The sequence below is a fragment of the Falco cherrug genome, chromosome 3, assembly GCF_023634085.1.
Source record: "Falco cherrug isolate bFalChe1 chromosome 3, bFalChe1.pri, whole genome shotgun sequence".
In the NCBI taxonomy this organism is placed as follows: domain Eukaryota; kingdom Metazoa; phylum Chordata; class Aves; order Falconiformes; family Falconidae; genus Falco; species Falco cherrug.
Window position 1 is genome coordinate 42,560,791 of NC_073699.1, and position 27,111 is coordinate 42,587,901.

The 27,111-nt window shown below is 40.1% G+C and overlaps 1 protein-coding gene across 5 annotated transcripts in view; it reads right to left on the reverse strand.

Annotated features, from left to right (window-relative positions):
* Nucleotides 1-27,111, reverse strand: part of SULF1 (sulfatase 1) — a 127,967-nt gene that overhangs the window by 35,232 nt on the left and 65,624 nt on the right. For all 5 annotated transcript variants that reach the window (XM_055705312.1, XM_055705313.1, XM_055705311.1 and 2 more), the window contains 4 exons: nucleotides 25,903-26,142; nucleotides 13,898-14,049; nucleotides 11,721-11,890; nucleotides 983-1,133 (listed from right to left, as the gene is read on the reverse strand). In XM_055705312.1, the coding sequence (XP_055561287.1) occupies nucleotides 983-1,133; nucleotides 11,721-11,890; nucleotides 13,898-14,049; nucleotides 25,903-26,142 (713 nt within the window). The remainder of the gene's footprint in view (nucleotides 1-982; nucleotides 1,134-11,720; nucleotides 11,891-13,897; nucleotides 14,050-25,902; nucleotides 26,143-27,111) is intronic.

The window sequence follows — 27,111 nt, forward strand, 5'->3', positions numbered from 1 at the left end:
AGGAAAACCTCTGAATTAAATGTAGCAAAACATGTTTTGTGCATAATCATGTATAACCAACGTTTTACTCCCTTAAATTCACAGAACCAAACATGACATCGATGAGGTTGTTGAAACAGACATTCTGGGGATGGACTTTTTTACAACTCATATTTAATGTGCTGCTAAAAAAATGAACTTACAAGTTCAATTTCACATTAGACAGCGGGTAAAATTAAACAGGTCCAGAAAATTAGAATAGCAGAATATGTTAATACTGGTGTAGCTACATTAGTGTGTTCAAAAGTCATTGTGTACTCAAACACAGCTTGGGAAAAAAGCTTTAAGGCAAATGGTACTCAGATTTGATTTACTGTGTTAGTCTACAACTTTCTCATTCCTTACAGATCTGGGCTTGGGAAAAGGCTGTAAATTTTTATTAAAGTTTAAGGAAGTCTCTCTGGGGGAAGATCTTTGGTCATGGTGCTTGATTTTGGAACAAAAAGTCATGCAAAGTACACCTAATAGTTCGTGTATCATGTTACCTATAATTAGCTGTACACTGCATTGCTTAACTTCTACAAACACTAGCAGACTGACACCTGAGTTGCTGTGATTTGCCAATTCCCAGATTTCAGCTGAAGGACAAACTGTGAAGGCAGTGTGAGAAATAAATAGATGTTGTCATGTGCGCACCTGTGTCTATCCATGTGAACCCGCAGGTGATGCATCTTCTGTTAATACCAGGCTTTATATCAGCCCCAGTGACTTTTCCCTTTTAAAAAAATTGTCGGTTTATTCACCCAGCAATGAAAAGAAGCAAGCAAGGAGCTTGGCACTATGTTGCAGAGAATCAGACTTAATTTCTACTGGGGATATGTGGAGTAATTCTTTGTAGCCCTAGGGCTTTCCCCAGGCTGTGGCTGGTAAAGATAAAGAAGGAATTAATTTCAATTTGTTACCAACTAATAAGATTGTATTCACAGTAGTATCTTGAACTCACTCTTTCCATAGAGTCATCAACTGACATCAGGGTCTGAAGTCTTTTGCGCTGCAAGACATTTGTAAACTCCATGTGGATAGGCAGCATGGGCCCTGTGTACTGCATGATCCAGTGCTTATCCATGTTTGGGGCGTAGTTATAGCTGGGAGTGCTGGGAGAAAAAGAAAGAATCTGAAAAGTTGTGCAGCATCACAGGCATCAGAGGAAGGTGGGAACTCCTCTAACACAGGAATAGCCAACAAACAGTTAAAGCACAAATTCAGTGTAGGATCTGGTATTTCCAATGTCAAATATCAACAAACATAATTTTAGTGGCTTACAAGCTTCACTGGTTCATATATCACTTCCTCAATATTTTTTAACCACTTACATTCTGAGCTTTCTTTCAGGGTCAAAGACCACTACCAGATCCATGTTAATATATGCTGAAATGTATTTCTCAAATGAATGTGTAACCATTACAACACCTGTATGGTGCATCCATAAAAATAAACAGAAAAAAGAAGCAAGTCAGAGATCAAAGATGACTACTTCCCCTTAGTATTAAGGTAAATTGCACTGATGCTTCCAGTGGGGAAATCATCTTTATATTAACACAAGTTAAATGAAACTCACAAGAAAGATATTTTCCTGTGGGATAAATAAATTTAGCAGTCAGTACTAAGAACAGCAGCATCAGTGTCAGCAGTTTTCAAGATGCCCCAAAGAGCAAAAGCACTGACTTTTTTTCCCTTCCCGATCACCAAAAGTGAATGCAGGCACTGCCAGGACCCTGAGAGCAATCCCCATGGGGCTGGTACAGGGTCAATTCTGGTAGGAGGTCACATTGTGGCCTTGAAGGAGACAGCTGAGAAAGTGCTGCAGCCAGTGCCGTTGACTCCAGACCGACGTTCAGCCTCCACCTCTTGCCCTTGGCCCTCACCTGAGCTATGTCCCTGTGACGCTCAGTGGAGTGATAAGGTGCAAATTCCACCAATACTAAAATAACATTTATTTATACACTAAATACTGTTGAGGTGTTATTTTTTCAATGTGAATGCAAAGAATAGACGTTACCAGCACAACATGGCAACAATATTGAACTAATACTGCTATTGATACTAGTACTAAGAAGTATGGCACAGAGTCTTAACAAAGCAAAGAATGATGCTTTCGGAGTTTGCACAAACATCAAAGGAAAGATTGTGAGAGGTGTTCTATCCACAACCAGTGAATTTTTGAAGGATATCATATAAGAAACAAGAATAAGTTCACAAATATATCACCTCTGAAGAAAACGTACTGCAAAAAATATGACAAGTAAATTTGCTGTACAGATAGGCGTGGTACAAAAGCTCTCCATCAAGCCTGTTTTTATACCTAGCATACATGACAACTAAGAAGTGAAGAGAAACCAGGCAAAATCCATGTCCAGTAATGGTTTCACCTATGTATGAGCAGTTTCCTTCTCTAACACAAAGCAGAATCTAGGCTTTGCTGCTCTGATGAAGTTCTTTGGGTTTTATTTTTCCCCTGTTTCTAACAAATTTCAGTACATGATATATGTATTTCATCATTACCTTTAAAAAAGAAATGTAAATAGAAAATGAAAAAATGCTGTTGTGTAATTGAATTAATTTGATTCCTGTGGTTCTGTTTTCAGTTTATAACAAAAACACAATTCAACATTGATTTACTGTTTATGTACTGATAATTTTAATATGTGCATTACCCAAAGGTACATTTTCCCCACAGAAATATTTATGTGTAGTTGTCCTTTTGCAAGAGGTAGCACTGAACAATATCAGAAAATTGTATACTGATAACTTAGTGTCACATCTTGACCAGCCCTTTATTTAACTTTCATTTTTCTTGGCATGGTGGCATGTCATGTATGACAGAATGGTGGACACCGTTGATTTTACTGAAGCTGTTGATTTTAGTATATCAGCTATCATACGTATAAGCTATAGCTATATATTCTAAGGATGAAAATCATCCAAATGGACAATGTAATAGACTGATAGTCAGCTGCAACAAATTAATGGAGACCACATTTTAACTGGAGACCATTTTTGAAAACAGAGGTAGAATTTGAGAAGTACATATGTCTCTAGTATATACAGCTAGTTTTGACTAACCTACTTAACCATTAACCTCAAGGGAAAACAGAAGGGAGACAGTGGTATCACAGGATTTGTGAACCTTTGATTTAGATTAGGAAGTATGGGAAGCTTAGCTCCCTACTAAACAAAGACAAACATAAACTAGAATTTCTTTTCTGTTAGAAATTCTTTTCTTTCAGGTTGAAAAGTCAAAATTTTTTACATATCCCATGGCTGAAGTCTGATTTTTAAAAAGAATGTTTATGCTACCATGGAACTGACGAAATTGAGCCCAGGAGCACAGCCCTTTAGGTTGTCGGCTGGTGAGCAGCCCTAGAAAATGGACCAACAGAGCCCTAGGTGCTGAAGAAGCAAGTCAAGAGTTTTGGTCGCCTATCAGGTATCAGATACATTGACAAAAAGGGGTACTTGCAGTGCAAAACATTCCTCTGTTTCTGTGAAGGTTTGTCATATGAGATGTTTTCCCATTAAAAAGCTCTGTTTTCATTAATCAGCATTTTCCAGCAAAACTCTGCTTTTTTCTTAGTGGATTCTTGAGTGCCCCTGCCACGGAGGGATGAGGTGGCTGTGAGCTGCGCTCAGCCGGCAGTGCTGTGACAGCCTGCCGCTGTGCCAGGAAGGAGAGCCAGCTGCTGAAGCAGACTCAGGTCTTATGTTCCCAGGCCACTGTGAGAAGCCTCCTCCACATAATGGATAGTCTTTAAAAGCAGCACTCAAGGTTTTAGCAGGGTGGTTAAAAGCTTTCACAGACACTTTCCAAATGCATTTTGAATTTTCTGGGTGAGACATGCAGTAGGCAGAGTGAGCAGAATTTTCCTCCCAGAAAACTCAAGGAACAGAACCTTCTGTGAAATGTCCAGTGCCAGTGGCTGAAGGAGAAATGTGAAACAGGGGTCAAAAGTTCAGGAGAAAAAGTACTATGGAAGAGACAGAAAGAAATTGAAAAACCCTATAGCTCGTCAGTGTTCCCTGCATATCCGTTTCTTGTGCCTTGCAGAAATCCACCAGAACGGCACTGCTTGCCAGGCACAAAATTTGACATTGCCCTCAGATCTGTCTACCTTTTTTTTGTGTAAAACAAACAGAAGTGAATTCTAGAGAAGAATATTGCTGATTCTGAATGTCTTTCCAAGTAGATAGACCTCTTCCCTGTCAGTGATAACCGTTTATGAGAGCATTTTTTTCTTGAAGCCGTTGGAGATATCACCTAAATAAATGTTCAGCTGTTACAAGCCCTTGAAAGTCATCACGGCACAGTCTGTCACCATTTCTATTATTCCATTTTTGGGAACAGCTCTGCTCTGTATTGACAAGTACTCCTCTAAAGTAAAACTTACATCTATATTTCTTTGATTCTTCTTAGAACTGGGACTATAAGGTTGAAGATACGTATTATGTCTTCTATTGTCTCTTCTTAGTCATGGAGGCTACCTTGTCTTGAGCACATTTCTTGATCCATGACCAGCAGACAGTGCCAGGTACCCCATGTTTTTCAGGTTTACTATGGCATCTAAGTCTGGCAAGGAGCTACTGCTCACCTGCCTGTCGGTCTTTGCTGGGCTGCCCCTAAACAGCTCAGATGCTGCCCCAGAGTGTAGTAAGGAGCAGACTGATTTCAAGGTAATTTTTGCTAGTTGATCAGCAAATAGTAAAGCACTTAAGCTTCTGAATGTGTGCCTGCAGGCTGACTGAGAGTTCATTTTACATGTTAGAAAAAAGTGTTCCTTTCATGTAGGTCTGTTCTAAAATGACCAGCAACATATCACTTGAATATTAAATTGGTGGAGAGGGTAAGGATCGAGACAGCAAATGATTATTCTAATAAAAAGGTGCAGCATTTGTCATTCTTGTAGGCTATACTAGCTTGGGCAAATCTAGATTGCTCAGTTGCTCACTTATGTTTGTCCAACAGATACTTTGCAGAACTTACTACACAGAGACTACTTGGTACTCCATGACAGGTCTGCTCTGGGCACTGGGCAGGACACTAGAAGATGTCAGGTTCATAAAACTTCAAATCGATATCCCAGTTTAACTAACAAAAAAGTCCCAGATATTTAACAATAACAAATGCTGAACCCTGTCAGGCACTTTCTCATAAACACTTTCTCAGAATGGGAATAATTCACCCTGAGATTTTGTAACCATTCACCTATGTGAATAAATTTGCAGGAAAACATTCAATTTTCTGTGCATATTTGCAAAACTCGAAAAAGTAAATTAGTATTAGCCTTTTCTAGCCATAGATTACAGTCTGCTCAGGAAAATAATGATTTGTCGTTTGGGTTCTGTTAGCATTTAATGTCTCTGTATCAATGTACATTGTTTTGTTCATGCTACATCATGGAAATTGCATTCACTGTCTATTCACCACTTGTTAAACTGCAACAGGAAAGCCCACAGTGGTCATAATAAAGTGTTCCATAGGTTATGCAAGGAGTAAATATAGATAAACACTAGTGCACTTTTCTCTTTAAAGAAAGATTCACCATGAAATCTATCATTTATTTATCTGTAATCATAATTTCAAATAGATACTTAAAGTTAATCTGAGAGGAAAGGAATTATATTAACATTTAGTTTTGTGGCCTAAATCCAAAAGGCCTCAATAACCTTCAGTTACATCAAAAATCAGAATTTCCTATCATACATTTTAATTACTCTTACTGACAACATATTTACTATATTTGTATATTTAAATTTGAACTTCAAAACAGAGAATGTATCTTATTTGGCTTCTAAGGTACCACAATAACTTCAAGTTAGACAAGAAATAAAAAACCCCACCAACCCAAAACAACAGATGCTTGTACTTGAGGACCTATTGAAATGAGGTCTTCAAATGGCAGATCATTCAGAAATTAATTACCCTGTCTTCTACTAGTAACTGAACTGCTTTTTGTGTGATATTCAATGAAACAAATGGAATACAGCCTTTCTGCAAATCATTATTATAAAAAGGTATTTTACAGGTTAAGAAAACAATGGGAGATTCAGCTTGGTTAATGCTGTTTACACAGTTGTGGTATCTGTGTGGAAAAGAAATAAAGCAGAGTACAGCATGTTTTTAGAGTTCCCAGAATTCAGTACAACTTCAAGTTAACATTTGTTTTCTAAAAAATTATCTACATGTATACATGTCCATTACAGATGGGTTAACGTGGAAAGAAACAAACAAGTTTACAAACATTTGTTCAATCGCTCATACTATTTGTGTTTGCCTCTATTTACCATCACTTAATTCCGTCCTGTTTCTATTCAACAGAAGAAAATTATGTTCACAAAAATACTGCCTAAAAATGTTGGGTTTGGATAATTCCATAGAGTTCTCAGGGGTTTTTATCCCAAAAGTGTTTGGCTAGTGTTCTGTTTGGATTGGGAGTCCTCCAGTTAGTGAAAATAATACAGTACTTACATGCCCCAGGAACATTTTCATTTCATAAAAATAAAAGTCAACAATATTTTAAAATAATACCTATGGTAAAACAAATTGTGAAAAATAAATAGTTTCTGTACAAAATTAACACCTAAATTATTATTTGAAATATAATTAGCAGACATTGCATAAGTGGTCATGTTCCTTCAGAAGAAGTGTAAATATACAAAGGAAGCAAATCCTTTGTTTCCAGGGAAAGTAGACATTCAGCCTTAGACACCATTCTTGGAAAGCAGGAAGCCTGCATTCTGGGCAAAAGCAAAAGTCAAAAAACCATGATCAGTGGTGTGATCAGTATTGATGTGAAGTTGGATTTCACCATTCTGGGTCTACTTTTATGCCTTTGAAAAGGGGAATCTTTTAAACCCAGGGATATTTATATATTTGGGTATGAAATTTTCATTCCTGAAGTGTAACACCACTGCTATATTTCAGGAAAAAAGAAAAAAACCAACCAAACAAAGCTGTTACCCATTAAATAAAACACCTTTTTATTTTTTTTATTTTAGAAAAAATTATTTGTTGCTACTGCAGAAGTTAATTGTGTAACTAGAATCTTACCGCATTTCTATATCACAGTATTTCTTCTAGTCTTGTTCAAAGTCACACTCACAATGTGTGTGATGATCTTGATTATTTATCTCCAAGTCAGGAGTCCAAGCAGGTCTCAGGCCAGCAGTGACAAGGCACACTGACATGTCAAGATTTATTACTGATGCAATGTATGATCCCACTCTAATGGGTAAGCGTCCACATTACAAGAAATACCATTGTAACTGGCAGATGTTTGAGACTCAGCCTTAGTGACTAGAAGGCACCCTGCATGCAGCCATCTCACACCCCAAATTCACGGTTAAGACTGCTCTGGGGATCCAGAGGTACAAGAGCATTGTTCTTCATGCTTCATTACTGCAAACACACTGCTACTGCCAGACCTGCTTGATCAGCACATTTCATACTATCTTTAAATGGAAATACAAAGCTCTGCCTTTCCATATCATCTAACTTTTCTCACATTGGCTTGGGAAGCTTTCTGATCTTCCTAGATACCGTTTCTAACTGCTACTCCTAAGATCTTTAGCTTGTCAATAGGATCGCTTCCAGGTAGCCATAAAATCTGGCTGTCAGTCCTGCTGCCAGCCCAAAGATCTTTAACTCAGCACAGCCAGCAGTGTCTCAGATTTTCATTTTTTACATACTTCAGTAAACCTGCCTCCCGCAGATTTTTGCTTCTAATGTTTGTTTATTTCACAGCTTATAAACAGCTTAGGTCTGATTCACAGTTCCCCTAAGGCTGGTTCACACTGGAAGGTAAAGGGAAGTTAAAGTGCCAGAGGCCCTGAGCATAGATGAGAATTCAGGCTTTCATTAGAGCATCCTTTGAGTCAGACCTTTCTTGCTCAGCTGTCTGATGGAACAAGATTGCCCTGTAATAGCTGCCAGGGATACCTAAAGAGCCATCTCTTGTGTCTAACTTCATATTTAGCAACAACATTTCTGAAGGTCTAGCACCCCTACTACCCAACAAAAATATATGTGCTGCTTTAATCTAGTACATTTTCTCCAGTCCCATTTTCTTCCACAGAAAAAAAACTTCTGGGCATAGCTAGAGCACATGCATTAGTATGATTTATTTTCAAAAAATATATCACTCATTATGGTGATAGCAGCCAGGATGAACTTTCAGAAACATTTTTAGGTGTCAGAAATAGGACATATTTTAAGGAGAGGAGAGGTGGGAGAGTGGGAGGGAAAAAGGATGCTTAAAAACAATAGAGTATCTGCTGCTTCCAGTATGATATAGCCTGTGTTTCATGTTAACAGGCACTAATGACAATTAACAGGGATCACTTAAAATTGATGATTAAACAGTGTACACATCATTACCTTTCTTCTCCTTGTAAGACTTTTCATGCCAGTGTATCAGGCTGCTTGTACTGAGGAGGACAGGACTGTAAGGTAATGATGGTATGTTTTCTTTTTGGTTTTGATGGATTTTTCATAAATCTTATGGGCTTTGCTGCTGCATTCATTTAACTTTCTTCTTTCCATATTGTTAAGTGGGAAAATGAGACCAACAGATACCCATATTTGAGGGCAGAACTCTCCCTGAACTGGAGTATTTCCTGCTTTAGCCACTCCTCTCTTTATATGTGCAAGTGGAAAAGTTCTTCTAAACAAACTTTTTGTTTGTGTTTTGTTAAAAATTTATAAAGGCAATATTTCAATCAAATGACAGGCACTTTACCAGCAAAGAAACATCATGTAATTTAATGGTCTGTTTCAGCTACTGTCTTTTTAAGCAAAACTTCCCCTCACATGTGGTTGTCAGGCTATCTTAATCCTTGGTTTGTAGGTATAACCTTCCATCTCAGTTTGTAAAGCCAGCAAGCAGCTTTTGACCTGGTTTCCCTTCTTTGTTGGAGGTAGGTGTTACAGCAACATGATATAGCAACTACATTTTTAAAAACAAAATCCAAGGTCAGATGGCTGCCACCCAAGGTCATAAAGAAAGAGATTCAAATGGTGTTTGACCACCAAGGAAGAAAACCTAAGGGTTAAACGTTCAAATTACACAAACCTTGGCAGGAGGGATTTTATTGTTCTTGCGCTGTTTTCACGGGGAGGACCAAATATTTCTGTGAGAACTGAACTTATATCTTTTAGAGTACATTGCTAATAATTTTGCTAGAGAAATCAGTTATTTGGAGGCTTCAGCCACCCAAATTGGCAGTTCATTTTCAATTTGTCTCATTTCTTAGTCTGCAGACTGAACTATAACACATACAGCCAGTCAGTGCAATAAGAAACACAAAACAATCCAGCAAGGATCTCTCGAGGTCACTAGAGAAAAAACTCTTCGCAAAAAGGTTGCCAAGAAATCAACAACACCAGAAGAAGTAGAGCTGAGTTTCATATTCTGGGCTATCTCACAAGTAGCCTAGCAGAGCAAGGTATCTAGATCTCAGGAGTCCAAGCAAATAAAAATTAATTTGCACACGTACTCAAATAGAACTAAGTCTGCAAACAGATAACTAGGATCTTTACTTGATCTTTGCAAGTAACATGCAATCCATCTAAGAGGAAGAGGCAGGTAAAATTTTGGAGACCAACACCATTGGTTCTAGCAGCACAAGCTAGAAAACAGGTAGGCTGTAAACTCCAAGCCGTAGAAAGTGTCAGGAGCATGATAAACCAATGCAAGTTGCTACAAGCTCTCTTTTATCCAAAGACGGTGAGCATGGAGCCTAAATTGAGCTGCTTTGACCTGGGGAGAGGCAGGGTGAGATACAACGATTCAGTGCTTTTCTTCCAGACATGGTCCCCACAGCTAAGCGGAAACAGTTTGAATCCTACCCTCCTGTATGATGGATAGTCCCCCAGCAGACAGGATGGCTTGCCTGAGGCCAGGCAATCTGTGCCACTAAATGGGAAGCAATCTGTTGAACAGAGAGAGAACAAATAGATAGAACTCTCTTGCTAGGATAAGGGGTGACTGAAAGAGGACATGGGAGGAGTCCATTAAATTAGATGTAGTCACTATTCATTATTCCTCACAGGATGGGGAGCAGGGGACACTGGTGGCATGGGCAAGCTCCAGGTTTGGAAGGAAAGAAAAAGCAGTCCTTTGTTTGTGACACATGGGGTGATGCTGTGGAACTTGTTATCACAACATGGTGGAGCTGCTATCACGGTTCAAAAAGAGATCAGACTGATGCAAAGAGAATGGGACACAATGACCTGGATGCTTCAACTAAACTGCTGATTTTTAGAAAGTGGAAAAACAGAGAAAAGGAATCTCTCTTGGTTATAGTCCCCCTGCCCCACCCACACCACCCCTCCACCCCCCAACGCACCCCCAAGCATTCCCTGCTGCTTTCTAAAAATTGATAATAATTCTTTAGGATGATTACTTGATTGAAGTGGATATTTACAAACCAAAATCTCAATCTCATCACTTCTGTGTACAGGTAGAAATTACCCTGAATACCTAAATAACTATGAAACTTTGTTGACTGGTTTGCATTACTTGCAAAATCTAGACTCAGGAATGTGGGATCATTGAGAACATAGGATAAGAAAAACGTAGGTAAGATGTAAGGTCAGGAAAAGTGGCATATCTAGAAAGTAGGAGCAAATAAGAGGATAAAACCCCACAAACTAACAAATATTTAACCATGTGCTATGAACAGCAGGTCTCTTTCTGGCTCCAACTAGTGGTCAGTTTATGCATGCAGTTTATGCAGTAACTGCTACTCCTTGCAATTTTAAAGTAGTTAATGTAACTACAAAAAAATATAATCCCTGTGTGTGAGCTGCAAAGTGTCCAAAATGCAATTTGTAGACAAAGAAGCTTTCCCACTGTGTGATGAAGCTGATTCCTCCTCATTTTCAGAAGCCAAATCAATGTACAATCCAGTTAAAATATTTTATTAAGGGTTTTTTTTCTGTGTGGAAAGAGGTGCAAAGACATTGTTTAAGCACAAATGGAAAGAGCAGTCTACATGCCCATGGTAGACAGAAGGACAATGGAAAGCTTCTGTAACATCTCACTATGGGGACAAGGATTCAGAATATTCAAGGTATAAAGCAAGACGTGGAATCCAGGACTACCCAAGATTTTTACCTGGAGCTGGTTTCAGTTCTAGAAACAAAATAAAGAGTTTGGGGTTTTTTTTTTTTGTTATAGTGTAATGAACAGAAAAGGTTAAGCATGTTACTTAAATATGCAGTCTAATAGGCTATTTTGGGAATCTGCCTGTATCCAGTCTATAAACAAACCTGGTGCCCTCAAAAGCTACAAAAGGGTGTTTTTGCTCCTAATGCGTTCAGTTAGAGCCCAGGATGTGCATATCTTCGAAGAAAATGAAGGAAGTAATATCCTTCCAACAGATCCTGACCTGTGTCTACATATTTTCAGGGTATTGTAAGAAGCTGCCCTTACAAAGCCAAATACTGACCTTTTAATCTCCCACAACTTCCCAGGAGGAAAAAAGCTTCTCTCTGCTTTAATAATGGTCAGAGCTGTCACTCTCTTCCCCGAGAGGAGCAAGCATGGCAAAAGAAACAAGCAAACATATACTGCTTACTATGAGTTTCTTATATTTGAATTCTCTGTTCCTGCAGTGTCGTTGTAAACAAATACCTCACAAGAAGCAGATATGAGTGGGTCTGGCAGCATGTGATTTTGACTTACATGTGCTGTGAAGCATTGGGGTAGAGCTCTGAGAATTGTGGTGCTGAATCCTCGGGGCCATGGGGCGCAGCGTGGCTGATGACCATCATTATAGGCCTATGGGGATATATCCTCTTAGACATTCTGAAGTAATTAATGCTCTCATTAGTGATTAGGTCTGTGAAGTAGTCCTGGAACATAAGATTAACACAAAGCAAAAGTTACAAAGTGCATGATTAATTAGATCACATACTATCATGTTATTATGCTATTTTCAAGTCCTCATTAAGGCTCAGATCAGGAAGTAAAAACATACCATCAAAGAGATGTATGATTCGAGGGAGCATAGGGGAGACTGAGCAGTAATTACTTTCTTAAGCAGGCAATGCCACATAAAATGAGACAGTATTTTGCAAATCAGATACAGCAGAAGGCATTAAGTAAATATGAATACCAGATTTTGTAATACAATGCTAAGTAACATTTAAAATGACAGACTATACTGACATATGTTTCTTGAATTTCACTGATAAAACATTTTCACAAAGTAATGGCTCCTAACAGCAAATCATTGATGTTGGTTTTCTGTTTACATAAACATTTCTTGCATGCTCTTTGTCCAGAGTATACTTTTGCATATGTACAAAGTGGAAGAAAGTTGCAACAGATTGCAAAAATCTTTATCAAAGAAGTTGCAAATGCGAATGGAGGGAGCAGTTGAATTCCTGCAGGCTCTATTAATTTAATTGTGCAACTTTAAGCAGTGCAGCTGCTGAGATTAAGGTTGTGACTCACTAATAAACTGGCTTAACCCACAGCCAAGGTGGCAAATGGAAGCCTACAAGGGGAAGGGAGGAAATGGAACTAAGAAAAAAAGATGAAAACTTAAATTAAACCACCTGCCACCTTGGAGTATTCACTGTTGGCCTGGAGGTCTAACACGAGCTTCATTGAGAAAGTGCTGAGACAATGTTTGTAATTTCAAGCACTTCCAGGCATGACTAATCTTATGTTGTGTATTCGAGGCCCCGAACAGCTGCAAAAGCAGAGCCTGAGGGACAAGGTCTGTGTCGCATGTCAGTGCTAGGACAAAGCAACCAGCTGTGACCTCCTCCTTGCCCACTCCCTGTCCGCCCTGCCACTTCCCCTCTCCTGTAGCACACTTGAAGAACACGTGGTAGCCCTGGTTGCTACAATCCTATCCCTGCAAGGATACAGAAGAGACAGCAAGTGACCTTTTGGTTTCCAAGCTGGGTAATGAGTGCAAGGCACCATGGTTGTGATAATTTCTGGGTTTGTGGCCTGTTGAAGTGAAATGCCTGTATGACTGCTCTCCCAGAGCATCCACTCCTCTCCTATTTCCCTATTTATTCTTCCTACATATGCAGGGTATGTAAGGAATGTATAACTAACCAATATTCTTTATTTTTTTTTTTTTTTTACTCTATATAAATACATAATCAGTATCATGTAATTTCTGTGAGTGGGGAAATCAGAAACAGGCATCACGAGCTTCCAATAAAATCTCATTACATGGGTCAGAAACCACAGCTGCAACATCTGTATCATCTTCTGTGAGGTACAGCCTGAGGAAACTCTAGATTGCTTTCTGCAGGCTGGAAAGTCTGCGATCTGCACTCCTAAGTCTTTCTGAGAAACTTCATGGCAGTGGGCAGGTCACCTTGGCATACTTTCCAAAGTCTGTCAAGCTCACAAACAAGCTCTGAAATTTTCCAATGGCCATGTTCTCGCACTAAGCTACTATCATAGTCATACCCAGAGTCTGACACCACAGGTGCACAGCCTTTTTTTGGTGTGCATTGTATAAGGATAATAACATTAACTAAGGTTTCTTATGTGGGTAATAACTGACAACACTTAGCCAACTTTAAAGTTCAGTAGTGCAAGGGGCACAATTATTTTGGGGAAAAGACTTTATTTACAATTTGCTTCTGCCAACAAACTATCAATTTCTAGCAGAGAGAGGGAGGGAGGAAGGCATCACCAGGCTCCACTGAGGAGCCCTTGGAAGCTTTCTTCTGTTGCATGTTTAATATTCTCGTGTGGAAATCAATCTGCAATGCCCTGGAGAGAAAATGACATCTCAATTTTGTGGTTGTAGTTGGTTAATTAATTAATTATCTGAAAGTTATTTTTATATGGATTAATGATGCAGCATTTATGTATCTGGAAAATACCTTTGCATAATCAAATCCATGCTTCTCTTTGTTACCATTGCGAGAAATGGTGTAATTATAGAAGCGAGAGTTCTTCACTAATCCAACCCACTCTCTCCACCCTGGAGGGATGTAGCTGCCATTGTATTCATTGAGGTATTTCCCAAAAAAAGCTGTGAAGGTAAAAAAAAAAAAAAAAAGAAAAGAACACACACACACATGAGGCTTTGCAATCCAAGTCTTTTAGTCTGAGTCAAAAGCATGTATGAATGAAGATAAAATGTGTTAGAATGAGTCAGTGTTGCTTTATCAGAAAAGTTCCTTTTATACCTTAGAGGGTTTTGAAATTAAAATAAGTTATTTCCAGAGTTTTTATGAGAGTTGAAAGCCTTTGTGACTTTAGGTTTTCTTCTTAAACTTTTGAAATCTAGTGCTCACGTGAAATTTTTTCACGTTTTTTTAAGAATTAGTATGTTTGTCTTGGTTTCCACTTGAAAATGTAATAAAGCTTCAGTGCCCAGAGGAAACATCTGAGAAACACCTTGTGGTTTTAAGCAAGTCCTGTGATGTTTTGGAGCCTGGCTTCCGATGTTTGAAAGTTTGGGCTTGGCAACCTGGCTGTGTTCGTTGGTTTTGTAAAAGGTCTGGGAAGTCCAGATCTCCATTCCACTGGGCCACATTTGGGTAGAGCAAGAGGGAATGCCTGTCCTGCTTTGCTGTGACAGTTTCTCTAAGGCAAAACTAATGAAGAAACAAAGACTTGGAGGTCAAACACCTGTACCCAGTCTGCCAAACTAAGTGTTATTTTTTTCCATTAGCTCCAGGTCACAAGTGAGAATCCATGCAGACTGAACCTTTCAGCCTTTGCCACTAGGCCCAGGAGGGTTTGCAGGTCTTCCTGCCAATTCCTCTGGAAAGAAGTAAAAAGAAAAACAATCTTATAATGCAGTGGGCTTCCAGCTATCTGGGAGTTGTGAATTGCTTATGCCAAAGTTATACGGACACCAAAATGCAGCCAACTGTTTTTGGGAGGGAGGATTAACACTGGCATGGTACCCTGGCAGATGCAGCTGTGTTGTTTCTAGGGACAGATGGGTATGGAAGCTCTTTAGTGGCTTGTGTATGTTCTTTAGCCTGGATGAAAAAAGTCAGTCAGGATGGCTCTGCCCTGCTTTACCACTGCCTGAGAAGTGCAGTGACAAAATACCTGACCAGGCCTGCAACATAGGTGTTTAGGGATTCATAAGCTCCAGCTCAGTCCCAGCAATTTACTGGGATGCCTGGGTAACTTCACTGTTTACATTTTTAATTTTATTGAGGTTTACAAGTCCCTGGATGGTACCCATGCTAGCAGTTTTGCTGCCTGTGTCCCCAGAAGTCAGCACAAAGGTACTCCCAGTGCTCACAAAGTAAGACACCTCTGAAAAGGAGGAAATGACCGAGACCTCTCCCTTTCCAGGGGTGGAGTTCCCCTGGGTGGTAGCTGCCCACTCACTGCACCTCTCACAGTGCACAGCCCCTGCCCTCGCTGCTGGCCCCGGCTCGGCCAGCCAGGCGTGCCCGCAGAGAGCTGCTGCCCAGTGTCACTGCCTCAGCTGGGCTCAGGACATACGTCAAAGCCCCATACTTGTTTCCTACTAGGAAATGAAGTCACTTTGGAAAACCTCACATTCAACCTAGACACATTCAGCCTAACCAAAAAAGTACTTTTGTGAAAGGGTTTAAATAATTCAGATCTGATTGATGTGGGCATGGTGAACTTCCTGGGAAAACTGGTGGAAAAATCTAAATGTTCATAATTAAGACTTGCCTGAGGCAACATAAATATGGTGCAATCAAAGCATATAACTGCCAAATGTCACTAACCAGAGATTACAGTCATATATATAATGTTACTTCCCTATACCACGTGGAATGTGACATATAAACAAGTCCCATGGACACTAGACCAGGCTTCCAGCTCATCTTCCCACAGCCACCAAGAAAGCAACCCAGACTCTCTCCTTTTTTCTCCTGAGGCCAACCAGAAGTCAAGAAGCTTGAGGTAAAGAGGGTGATCATGGGGAGGGAATATGTGCCCAGTACTGTTGCCTCCCGGAATGGAAACCATACCTCTCCTCTAAGGCAGCCAAACTGGGTTAAACTCTCAGGGAGTCAGATGTTCTGGAAAAGTGTAAGGGTAAAGGCTGAAATACTGTGGGAAGGGAAGCCAGGGAGAGAGAGAACAGTGAAGAAAAGTATGCGAGAATGATGTGATCAAGAGAGAGGAAGCATTACCAAGCCAAGCAAAATCAAGGACAGTCTGTGGTTACAGGGGAGATCTGAGGTCAGCCTTGCTGAATGCCATCCCAGATCCACCAGCAGCTACTGCATGAACTTGGGGAACCTCCACGTGCTGCGCTCATCTGTAAAGGACTCTACTGCCAATCTGCCTCCCACAAAGAACAGAGGCTTTCAAGCTGTGAAATGGAAGTTATGGCAATTTATCATGTAGGATGGTTTGACAGCCCTGCCTATAATGATGACTGACTAATACAGAGACCTGAACTCTGTCGTTTACAGTCTTGCCAAACTTCAATCATTACTGATGATAGTTTCCATACTATCTGACTCAGGCTGCATTTTGTTTTATGGAACATTTTAGCCAAGCAGTTCAGCAATTTCCAAGAAAAAGGCTAGGGAAAAATAAATGGGTTTGCCCATTTAAAAATAATTGGCAAGCTTTTCTCTAAGAAGTTCTAGTGTCTGTAGGTTTTGATGTAGTGCCTTTTTAAATAACAGAGGTGGATATGAAAATCTGTCTCAAAATGGCCAAGCTCTGAAAAACTAGCAGACAGATGATCAGGAAACACTTAGTACAGCTTCTCAGTTTAATGCCACTGTAGGTTGTTTCTTTATGGACCTAAGAAAGTCCCCACAGTTTCAGGTTTGGTGCTAAAACAAAGAACAGTCAGCCACTTTCTCTCTTTCTTTTCTTGTTTGATATTCAGGCATTACCTGAGAGAAAGCCACCAGCATGAAATGCAGAGATGACATTGACCTGGGGCATAAGGACAAGAAAAGATAAACTGAATTTAGAAAAGGAAAGGGAGATTTGGGGCTGATGGGGGCCAATTCATCTTGGAATTTCCTTACTTTAGATTACTTAATTTTCTAACTTTAATAATGTTTTGTTATCTCCCCTTTGGCCTCCTGAACCCCTATTTTGGTGCATGTTATGAGACTTTGGATTGACAGCCTGAACCATTCACCTTTCTGTTGGCAATGATTTAGTATTTTATCATTAAAATAATCTCAGGGCTGTCAAGTTTTAAGCAGCTCCTTGAGTGACAGTTTGCAGAAATAGATGTTTCCCCCTGTTGTAGAATAAAGCAGTTCCCATGTCAAATACCCTGTATACTAGTAGAAGCAGTGGTAGCCGTGATAATGGATCACATTTGCCAAATCACTTTAACCAAGAGTGGTTTGCTGGTCAGAAGCTCAAGAGCGTATGAGTAGTTTAGACAGATGAAGGGAGAAGCCAGGCTTTTACCCTATCACAAGAGTACAGTCCCTACACCATGGGGTTTTCTGAGTACCCCTGAGTACAGGGTAGGGCAAGTGAGTCCAAGCTGGAGCCCAGAATCAGCAGTTAGTGTCTGGTTCTTCATGCTGGGAATGAAGACAAGGGCCAGAGTAAAATAAAAGCACAGTAGTGTCCATGGGGGCAAATAATCAGCAAGTAATCACAACAGGTTTCCTAGCTGTTTTTTGTTAACCAGAGGATTGTAAACAATTAAAGAGATATGGAATATGTCACAGAACTGCCCAGGAGCTGACACCATGATGTGCAAATATCCTTGCTGGATCTTCACGTGCTTGGCTTGTAGAGTCAACCCACATCCCTAACTTAGCTGTAGCCTAACACTTGCTGAATTGCCCAAGTCTGAGTACTCACTGGGAATGCTCAGCTTTAGAAGCCACTTGTACTCAGCACTTACAGGGTTTAGGAAGCCATTTCTGCTTGTAATTAATAAAACAGAGATTATGATTCAATGTGTAAAAGCCTCATTAAAAACTAATGCCATTTCAAGGGACATCTTTTCATTGTGGTGTGTAATGGCCCCCACAGGAATAACAGGAAAGATAAATGCTGATTTTTGCATTTTAATAAGGCAGGTTTTATCTGCATTCTGGCAGTTTTGCTAACTGTTCCCAGGACACACTGTTATTTTTTAATCACATGTAGAGGAGCATAGTGTATCAGAACAATTGTATTCTGTATGAGTATGTTCAATTAAGTTTATGCAAACAACACATGGCATGGTGAACAGTTACACAGACAACTGTGTGTCTCAGGAGTGGCTGCAGAATATATGTTTGGTACCTAACATGAATAGATGCCTTAATACAGGCTTTTGTTTTCCTTTTAGCAATTAGCTAATGATTCATGAACTGAACTAAGAGATCCAGCGGGTTGCAATGGGTGCAAGACAAGGAGAATTTGACCCAGGGGATCTCTGAAGTTTGAAGCCAGGATATATATATAGCTGAATGTGATACAAATTCTCATAATTTCCAGCACTTCTTTCCCCAGTATTTTCTACAAGCATTTATGACTAACATTTACAGTATTACTCAATAGAATTAGTCCCCTAACTCCTGTCAGCATTAGTGGATTAGCGTACAGGTGAACTGGGCTACATCTACTGGCAAGACATCTCTGCCCTTCCACAGATCAAAGGACATATATTATGTTCTACGCCCTTGTTATTTATTGAGGCTTATGGGAATGTTTCTGATTTAAAACAAACCCAAACCTTTAAAAAGGCATGTTGCAGTAAGGTTTAGTCACCGTGACCCAGACAAGAGCTTTAAGTAGACAGCCCACTTCCTTTAACAAAGTCAGGAAATGATTTACAGGAGTTGCGAAGCACTGTTTATATGACATTTCAGGGCTGACACACAGTCATTCTGTGCTTCTGGGGACAGAGCCCAACAAAACTGCTACTTCCGGATTATTCCAGTAAATTCCTCTTTGCTTTCTTCCCAAGCAACAGATTCAAACCTGAGAAGTTTGATTTTTCCTTTCTGTTAAAAAATTACGAAGGATTACTGTGTCACATCATTAAAGTGCAGAAAGCCAGTTCAGTATGCCAGCACTGCCTAGGAAATGAAATCAGCACTGTCCCAAAAACATGGTGAGGAAACTGAGGCACCAAAAAGTTACCCTTCAGCTAGACCTAAGTCATGGAGGAAGCCTGTGGCATTGCCAAGAATATTATTCAGATTTTGCAGTTCCCAGTCTTGTAACTTAACCACAGCAGAAAACCTCAGTTTTTCTATTTTTTCTCCAACTTTGTGGGTCTTTCCCAGTTGCTGCCAGGTTTACCATTGTAACCAAAAAGAGCATTAAAGATTTTATAACTCAGCAGTTGCAAAAGGCATTAGCCTATAACTTGATATAGCAATCGTTTGCCTGGGTGATGTCTTTAACAAAGCCTGTATTCTGGGCCAAGCTGGTAGCACTTTCCAGTATTGATGTTGTCTGACACTTCTCATTATAAGACCCTGTTTTCAGTTGCTTATAACTTCTTATATTTGGACTGAAATTTTCCAAACTGGATGTCTGCCTCAGGCTGAATTTTTTGAAACTTCTTAGCCCAAACAGTAGCCATCTTTGAGAACCACAGTAATGGAAAAGGAATTACATTTAACATCTGAAAAAAATTATGGGAGCTTTCATTTGATAGCACTTTCATGCTCTGCACTGAGACCATGAAATCTGTCAAAAACATGAATGGAGTCTCTCAAGGAGGTGTCTTTTATCATCCCAGTGAAAATTTGTGCAAAGTTTGCTCAGTTTTGAAAAAAAACCAAACCAACCTGAAGTTCACATACGCTGGAGATCTGGTCACCTTGGGACTTTATTCCCTGTCCATCTGTGAGTGGTGTCAGCAGGTGGAAGAAAGATGATTGAAATGCAGAGGGCAGGAGGTGACCAGATAAGGACAAGCAGTTTGGGGAACCGCAGGAGATCCAGAAAAGGAGCTGAGAGTTCGGGGAAAGCAGTGGGAGCTTGGGGGCCCGGGACTGGCAATGTCAACCAAGAAACTGAACAGTGAGTGCAGAAAGGAGAAAGAAGCAGACTGACAAGGCAAGGGGGAGGGGAGAAGCAGACTTGCTGATCAGGCTGGGAAAGGAGATCATTAACAGTAAGTGGTGGGAACAGGACATGTCTGTCAAGGACTGACTGGACCCAGGAGGGGAGGGAGGGTGGGAATGACCTGAGGACAGACAAGCAGGGGAATAAGGCTCAGAGCAGAGGCTGAGGTGAGGTCTTGCAGGGCCAGAAAACTGGGATGAGAAAACCAAGGAGCGGAGACTGTTCCACCTAACGGGGTAGGCTGAAGGGAGCCAGCAGTGCTTTTGGACAGTGGGGAGGACACAACGATGCCTGAAATGACTCCCGAGTCTCACTGGTACCTTTCTTGCAGCAGACATCTGAAAACTTGTAGCTGCCCCATCTCCTGACCCCCCAGCCCCGATATACATGGTAAAACTCCAATCTGTTTAGTTATTCAGTTAGAAAGCGATAGTTTTGGAGAGGGGATCCGAGACCACCATCCTTGCTGATGCAGATGCCAGTATCATGTGTCTTGATAGAAATGGTCTATCTTTTTAAACTGAGGAAATTTCACCCTCCAAAAACTGATATGTCATTATGTAGTTAAAGACTATAATTCATCCACGTGAACAAGAGATGAAATAGTTGCCCAGTGTTCTACCCAGATTTTCCTAAATGAAGCACTTGAATGCATAAACTTGCTAAAAATCTTTTAGTGTACAGTTTTCTGTGCAGTATTTAATAGCATAGAATTCTGTTTTAAGCCCAAGTAGGCAGACATGCTGTGGTTTTTGATGAGGTCCTGGACAGAAACCAAAAAAAGTTTCACTTCACACGATACTATAGAACTAGAAAATCCTGCATGTTATCCTTTTTGGCCTTTCCCTCTTTTACATTTCATTTCTGTGGACTATTTTAATCTACTCAGCATATTTCACTTTTATTTTTACATTTATACATTTCTTAGGTTGACTGAAAGTGCGATTTTATTCTGAAAAGTGAGGCATGCTTTGAATTATTTCAAGTATTTACAAGTTCAATTATGTTTGGTGCTCCCCAGCATCTTCTATACCAATTAAAAAAGAAAGTGAAAGCTTGAAGTTGTCTCTCTCAATTTTCACTTTAGAAATATTCTGAAAACCTCATTCCCTGCTCACTCATTCCCACCCCATATCATATTCTGCCACCCTCTCTGTTTTGAAAGGGTGCATGAGGGAGGATACAAATTAGGTCACTGAAATGCTGCAGATTAAAATTAGCCTGTGCTGGCAGTGAATTGTACTGTAAGGCTGCAAACAGGAAACACACTGGTTTTGCCTCCAGAGGAAACTTACTGTATGGCCACACCTTCAGGAGGCATAGCTTTTGCTACCTTTATGAGAGATCAACTTGTCCCTATGTGTCAGAAGGGAATAGTGCACAGTTTAAATTCTCCTTAGCTTTCAGTCTCCTGTCCTCTCAGAATTTTATTAGTACTTTGGTCACTACACTAAATGTACCCAGAAGTGACAGATGTCAACTGACACACATCAGCAGCTGACATGTACTGTTGAACATATCAACTAGATGTCAACCAAGTGACCATTTCTGTTCATCGCTAAACAGGAGTTAGTGACTGTCAAAACATGCCGGACAGTGACATCTTGATGCCCAGTCACTTCTTGAGTTTTGAGTTTTACAAACTCTAGCATTTACAAATCAATGTTCAAGTTGCTTAACTTTGCTATGTTACCATTTTTGTCCCATGGAATGCTGAGAATACCACCAGGACACTTGCATGCATGAATCCTGAATGTTATTTTGATCATTTGACACCTCTGAGCAAGAAATAAAATACTGGGAAATACATCTTCCCAAAGACAATTCTAAAAAATGTAAGGAACTAATTGCTTAATTTGGGCATCTCTGCTCTTTCAGGTGGGATTTCATAAGGGGAGAGCCTGGTCCTGAGTTTGGCATGTCAGCAGTTGCTGGGCCAGGGCAGATTGCTCTGCTCTCCTGCGTAGTTTACTGGCTGTGAAGGGCTAAGAGGAGTGAGGACAATTCTACAAAGTAACACTAGGTAGAGAGGGCTCTGAGTGCATAGACCTTAAGAAAGGATGAGGATTTTAAACTTACATTTCCCATCATATTTGTAAAGGGATGAAACTTCAGCTGGTAACAATGTAAAATCCTGCAGTATACAGAGTGTGACATGCTATTTAACAATAAAATGGTTGTTGTATTTATGTATCATGGATAATGGCTGTGTTGCTGTCATGGCTCTGCCTTCTAAAACACTAAGATAATGCTCGGCTACTGCTCGGTTACTAAGATGTAGCACAATCCTCCTTGCCTCCTGGAGGAAGCCAAGGTTGAGGTAGTACACTCGTGGAGTTTTCCTTTGTGTTTGTGTAGGTGCATGGCAGACTGAACTGGTAATACCAAAAGGCACATCTGAGAGGCCAAGGCTATGTGCTGTAGGGCTGGGGCAGAACAGTGGAAGGTAAAAAGAGTAAGAGACTTCAACAATATTGCAGGGAGGACTGAAAGAATTCAAATAACCAGCTAATACTTTGGAAAGTGCAAAGCAAAATCTCTAACTTTTGCATCTAATAACCTTACGAATAAAATTTCTGATTTTAAATATCTGAAGGGATGTCTACTGACATTAAAAACTGTAAGATGAAAGAAAACTTCTCAAGCTTTTCTCACAATTTCCAAAAAATTTGGAAGTGAATACAGGTGACCCTTTTTCCTCCCCAGTACAAGCAACTGGAACCTATGTAATTAAAACAAATGTCTCATCTCTCTGAAGCTCTCTAGATTTGCTTTATTTTCTTTTTCTACCTATTTACTGTGCCTTTCCTGCTATTTCCTGCAAGTACTAGTTTAATATTACCAATTCTGTGGACCTTCAACAGTCAGGAAACTGTGCATCTGACTTGTTGCATTAGCATACAGCTTGTGAGTAAGGGAAACCATAAACATTGAAATAGCCTTAATTGTTTTGGGATTTTTAAAAAATCATATTTATAAACAAAAGGTGATTTTGGTTTGGTAGTGTGTTTCTAAATATTGTCTGCCCTGCTAGCACCCAGTGCGTTTCCTGCCTATGATATAGCACTGACATATAATCTTTAAAAAAGGATGCTTCCATGAAATGCAACATATCTATTAGGGCACATCAGAGTAGAACAGTAGAAGAGTAAAATAGAAAAAGGAAAAAACCAACATTCTGTTCTTTGACAGGTTTTCCCGGTGGGCTCTAATTATGACTGCAGTTTGTTAGAACACATTTCAGACCTCTCTTTAAATGGCCTGCTGTGCTTGTGTGGAGTCCTCATGGCTTCAGCAAGACTCTCATAAGCAGTCTGCCCACATGTGATCAGTTGCAATATAGAGGTTTAGTTAAGGCTGTGACAGGTTTAGACAACAAATGCTTTATAGATGTTGGAAACTATTTGGAGTGAACACAAGTAAGGACATTACATAAATACTTTCCCACTCCTTTATTTCCACCAGCTTATATAATAATTTGACTATGCAAAAAGTGAGAGTTAAATCCTCAGAACCAGGTTGCAGGTATCGCACATTGTCTCATCTGGACTGGAGCTCTCCGGACCAGTGCCTTACCAGGACTGTCACCAAACTGTGAGTGGCCTTGGGTCACTCACTTCTCTTTCTCTTCCCCAGTTTCCCATTGAGGAGGATACTAATTTCCTCTCAAAACATGTAAATATGCACAGGGCAAATACCCATAATGGCTGCAATATCAGCGCAGAGTCACAACTAGCCTACGTGGCATATAGCCACTCTCTCTCCCCAGTTCCTTCTTTTTCCTTCCCAATTATTTTTGACTCCCAGGTATTCTTGAGTCATTACAACTTTATTAAACTTCTAGCTGTGAAGTGTAGATTATTAGTTGGTTAGTGGACTTTTGATGACTTTTTAATGAGGCAACACTGTCCTTGAAAAATGTAAGATCTGCTGTTAATTAAGCTGCTACTTCAGAAAATAATGGTGAGGTAATTAGAAGGTAGGTTTATCTTATAAGAGGTAAATGGATAAATTCTTTGGGACCACATCACTATAGGTTCAAACAACGTACCTTGGTCAGAATTAGGGTTTCATACAAGTATCTTCATTTGTTTCCATTTCCTTTTTCTCCTTCCTGCCCCTTGTTAAAACTCACCTACCCTGACAGTTTTAGGAGTGATGCTCTCTCTGCCTGCCTTTGGAAAGGGATTTTTTTTTCCTTTTCATCTTTTTTTTTTGGTAATCCTTTTTTCCTTTCCATTTAATAGGGCCAAGTCTGCATTTAGTGGACATCTCCACATGCCTTCTTAATACAAGGTAGTGCAGAAGATATATCCAAAGCAGAGTGTTTACCCCTCAAATGGCAGAGAAGGCTAGTGACAGAGCTACCCAGTTTATGCATAAGATATTCAGCTGAGCAAGTATTAGATTATAAATCAGTAAGATCCTAGATTTTTTTAAGAGCAGGAAAGGCAAGTCCCACATGGTGCAGCCGTAAGTCAAACAGAAAGCATTTCTGAGACAAATGCCATGAGATGAAGCTTATATTCTAGGGCAAATTCAGCACCTTTTCTAGAAGTGATTGCTAGTTCTCTCTCCCCTCTTCTTCTCCTCCAAAGTCTTGATGCTGACCTTTACTCAAGTTTAGCAGCGCTGTACTCAGATGGCAACTTCACTGAAACCAGCTTAATAGAGACTGAAGTACTATTCAGTCCATATGTCAGAGCTAGCACCAGGTCCAAAGAAGTTAAATATTTGACTGTTTATGCTTTTTACACAGGATGCAGAAGCTTTCCAGAACTACAGATACAAAGAGACAGAAGAAAAAAGAAAGAGCTGTCTGTGTGATGAAGAAAAGATGGCAAACAGGCAGATAAATTTGAGGCATTGGATATAGCAGAATGAAGAGAATTAGGACAAGCAGACAGCATGGAGACATTTGCCTGCTATATGTTTTGAAAGCGATCCGTTCTTGTGCCTAAGTCACTGATAGAGACAAATTTCTTTGCTACCAATTACATTGTAAGGAACGCAGTTGGCACGGAGACCATTGCTTCATCGGTCCTGTAAAGAGAAGTCTTTGTAGTCAAACGACGCTTCTGGACAAACTGCACTCTGATGACCTTGTACAACTCCTGTACCTTGCAAAGGGGAGTCAGGCTGGAGCCTAATGTGACTATAGATTGAATCTTAGGGGATAGGTGATGCAGAAATGAATCAGGTTTTACATCAAGCTGAAGCACAGACGAGAGGAATAAGAAGAGTTCTTTGTAGACGGGAAAGGGATCTCCTGACTACGGAAAACCACCAGGAATTTACAAGAAAACTATCAAATCTTACTGGTACACAGTAGAACAATCATTCTTAAAAGCATGTTTCTACTCCTTTTCAGAAAATGTAAATGAAATATTGCCTCATGGCAAAGTTTAAATTATACCGTTCACCTTGTTTCACTCCCGTGACAGGCACTTCTCTCCTGTGAGGTCTTTGGCACCAGTCCCCAGCCTGGCCCTGACATCTTCTTCCATAACTGTTAGCAGCTGTCCTCAAGCAGGCCATAATACTGACCATAATCACAGCTGGAACTGCCAGTTCAGACCCACAATGCCACTAAAATGTACCTCTTTCACACTAGGTGTAACTACCCAACAGCTTATTTCCCACCTGGGACATCCAAATGTGAAAATATGCTGCTCCATTACAAGTGAGCTTCTTTACATGGCTTTTAGCTGTGGATCTGGACCCACAGGCAATACTATCCTTCCTCTCCATAACATTAAACCTCTGCTCTGTAATCCTAATTTGGGACAACAGTCACTTCATTTTAGGCAGCGATCGTCTGCCCATCGCTCATCTGCCATCTTCACTTTAAACAAAAAACTACTGTTGATTTTTCTCTTACCTGTTCTATACCCAGTGTTATTGAGATACACGGCGAAGGTACGTGGCTCATGAGTAGCCTGCCATGAGGGAGAAGAGCAGTTTTCATTGTTGGTGTAGATGTTGTGGTTGTGCACATACTTCCCAGTTAGCATGGAGGAACGCGATGGGCAGCACATTGGGGTGGTTACAAAAGCATTGATAAAAGAGGCTCCTCCATTCTCCATAATCCTTCTGGTTTTATTCATCACTTGCAAGGACCCTGCAATAAGAGGTACTGATCATCACCGTGCTGCAAAAAATAGAATATATTGGCTGCTATTATGTTATTGAAAGTATCAGTGATTAGCTTGCCTTTGGACATCAGTCTGTTCTACTCTTTAGCTTAAGTAATTTTAGGAGGAAATATGAAATTTTTATTATGTCACCAAAAATATTTTTCAGGATTATGGAAAGACCGAGTTCTTTTTTCTCAGGCTTCAAAACAAAGTTAAAATACAAGCTAATCTAGAAATACAGTGTTAAAACTTCAGAGCTGTATCAGATTTATAGGTCAATAGTTCTTCAAATGTAGCTGTAGGAAAACAGTATGTTACACAGACTGCATCATTAGTCAATGTACTAGTAAAATATGTAAAATGCTGAGATTACCAATTATTCTGTTACAATTCTTCCCATTTTATCAGATAACCAGAGAGATAAAGGGGTGGGTGGGGGTGGGGGGTGGGGGGAGAACAGAGAATGCAAAAGAGGGAATGAGAGATGGGAGGAGGAGGAGAGAGAGAGAATTCAGTAACAGTTTTTCTAGAGGAAAATTTCTGTGGACATTGGATCAGCATGACTGGCTCCAATACTAAAGCACTGTGCTCAAAATGAGCTTTTGGGGATAAATCTGTATGAAAAAAAAAAAAGGCAAAATTCAGCACCTTTCTCAAGAAATTGCATTGATCCAGTTTAAAGAAATTTCTGGGATCCTTCAAAACGTCTTCATGAACAACAAGGTGAGACAGGCAGGGCTTGCAGACTTCTGATTGCAGAAAGACTGAGCAGCTCCTGATAAGGTCTGTCAGTGTTTGCTGACAGCTGTCAAACTTAGCTCTTTCTGTTATACAGCAGAGCGGAGACTGAAGGGTGAGGGTGAACCATGGATATATCACTATGTGCCCAGGAAACAAGTCTGTGAACTGTAATACTTCCACAGTTCTGGTAGTAAAAAGTGGTTTCTGGATAC